Consider the following 2,244-nt stretch of genomic DNA (forward strand, 5'->3'; position numbering starts at 1 on the left):
TCCTGTAAAAACCTCGCAAAAGGTCCAGGAACTTGTCCATAAGGGGTATGTCGACCGTAGTACTCCCCTCCACGGTCTGATCTTACTATTTTAATTCTTTTGTCAAGCTGATTTTCAACCTCAGCTTTGAATATTTTAAATTTATCCAATGCTTCAGATCTTTCTTTGATTGGATAAATGTAGCCATAGTGGGAGTAATCGTCTGTGAATGTTATGAACGAATCATAGCCATCCACACTTTTCACAGGAAACGGTCCACATATATCAGTGTGAATTATTTCTAACGTTCCTGCACTTCGTTTGGCACCCTTTTTAATTTGCTTTACAAATTTTCCTTTAATGCATTCAACGCATTGTTCAAAATCAGAGAACTCTAGCTGTGGAAGAATTTCACTTTTCACTAATCTTTCAATTCTCCCCCTCGAAATATGGCCTAAACGACAGTGCCATAATTTCGATGAAGTATCTTGAGTTCTCTTTCTTTTCTTTGTTTCTTTCTCTGACAAGGATTCATTCACATTCACATTACATACAGAATGCACTTTATCACGCATAGATAATAAATAAAGATCATTGTAAAGGATAGCATCACCAATACAATTATTATCAAACCATAGTTCACATTTGCCATTCGCAAAATGACAACCAAAACCATCTGTGTCTAAGCGTGATACACTGATCAAGTTTCTTTGAAGCGAAGGAACAAATAAAACATCTTTTAATACAAGCATGAAACCATTAACTAGCTCGATGGAGACATCGCCAACAGCTTCAACATCTGCTTGTACTCCGTTCGCGACTTTAATTTGTCTTTCGCTTCTTAGCGTAGTCCTTGTCGAACGGAATCCCTGTAAAGAATTTGCAACATGCACAGTTGCACCAGAATCAATCCACCAAGTAGATTTAGAAAACTTTAAATACAGGGATTCATTAACAAATGAAATTATATTCTCACCATTCTTTGCCATTATCATCTTTAAATAAGCGGGACAATCTGCTTTGCGATGCCCCTTGTCAAAACAGTGGAAGCACTCATCTGGAGCTGGAGTGCGCTGTTGCTGACGCTGTTGCTGATACTTCTGTGGCATAGGGGCTTTGTCTTTAGCTTTAGATGAAGAAGCAGCTTGGAAAGGCCTTTTCTTGTTATTATGCACAAAATTGACAGACCCACCATTCTGTTTCTTGAGTCTATCTTCCTCTTGTGCACACATTGCAATTGCCTTTTCCATGTTCCACTTCTCTGGCTGTGAGTTATAGTTTACAACGAACGTTGCAAACTCTTTTGGCAGAGAGGCGAACACCAGGTGCACCATAAACTCTTCTTTGAGGTCCAAGTCCATTGGTTTGAGCTTGGAGTTCAAAGCACACATCCCCATGATATGATCTCTTATCGTACCGGCATTGCCATAGTACCTTTTTGTGATCAACTGCTCTATGATCTGTGTAGCATAAGTCTTTGAAGAACCAGTAAACTGATTCTTTATCTTTGCAAGGTACTCAGCAGCTGAATCACATTCTCCAATTGAACCCAAAATGTTAGGATCAATTGTGTTCTTTATAACTGCCACACATTTCTTGTTGGCGTTATTCCACTTTGTCTTTTCGAGATCATAAGCCATCTTTAAGGGAGCATAGTCCCTTTGCTTTTTCTGCCACTCAGCATCAGTGTCAGATTCCCCTCTCACTGGAGCCGGTGGCTCAGTGGGCTTTGGAGTGGTGATGATCTCATCCACCTCTCCACAGACGAAAGCAAGATCAACCTTCTTGATCCATTCGCCATAGTTGTCTCCTTTTAAAGTCGGAATGTGACTGATGAATCCCATCAAGTTCATCCCCGCTGAAAATTTCAAAAAATAGTGAGAACATAATAACAATAATTGCATGTAAAATTCCAACGTTGGTCAAAATAGAACATACAACTGTTTATGCAATTAAATCTATATCACCGTTGGGCAGAAATAGAAGTAAATGCACAAAAACTATGAAATTACAGTATTGTAATTAACAACGTTGGTCAGAAAAATAACAATACCATAATGCTCAAAAATAATCTTTTAACCATGCTCTTAAACTTTAATTGTCTCGTTGGTTCGAATTAAAGTAAAGAGCAACTGTAATGACTTTTGCAGCGGAAACAAGTAGAAAATTTCTATTTTCAGAAGCAATACTGTGAACTTTTAGCTCTAAACAATATACACGTTGGTGCAAAATTGAATAGAGATCAAACTATAATCAAAACCATTC

At 38.1% G+C, this 2,244-nt stretch overlaps 1 protein-coding gene across 1 annotated transcript; it reads right to left on the reverse strand.

Moving 5' to 3' along the window:
• Positions 1–583: 583 nt before the first annotated feature.
• LOC120693906 lies at positions 584–1,555 on the reverse strand. The gene is made up of 2 exons (XM_039977105.1): positions 956–1,555; positions 584–848 (listed from the first exon to the last, which is right to left on the reverse strand). Exons 1-2 carry the CDS (start codon positions 1,374–1,376, stop codon positions 802–804), a joined length of 468 nt encoding a protein of 155 aa, XP_039833039.1. The 5' UTR covers positions 1,377–1,555; the 3' UTR covers positions 584–801.
• Positions 1,556–2,244: the final 689 nt, after the last annotated feature.

This window comes from Panicum virgatum, unplaced genomic scaffold (assembly GCF_016808335.1).
Source record: "Panicum virgatum strain AP13 unplaced genomic scaffold, P.virgatum_v5 scaffold_199, whole genome shotgun sequence".
NCBI classification, from domain to species: domain Eukaryota; kingdom Viridiplantae; phylum Streptophyta; class Magnoliopsida; order Poales; family Poaceae; genus Panicum; species Panicum virgatum.

Excerpts from the sequence above, each read along its gene's own strand:
- LOC120693906 (XM_039977105.1), bottom strand. The coding sequence starts at position 1,376 with ATGGGGATGTGTGCTTTGAACTCCAAGCTCAAACCAATGGACTTGGAC. Across the intron at positions 849-955 it reads GATGATAATGGCAAAGAATG|GGATTCCGTTCGACAAGGAC; the intron begins GTGAGAATATAA and ends AATTCTTTACAG.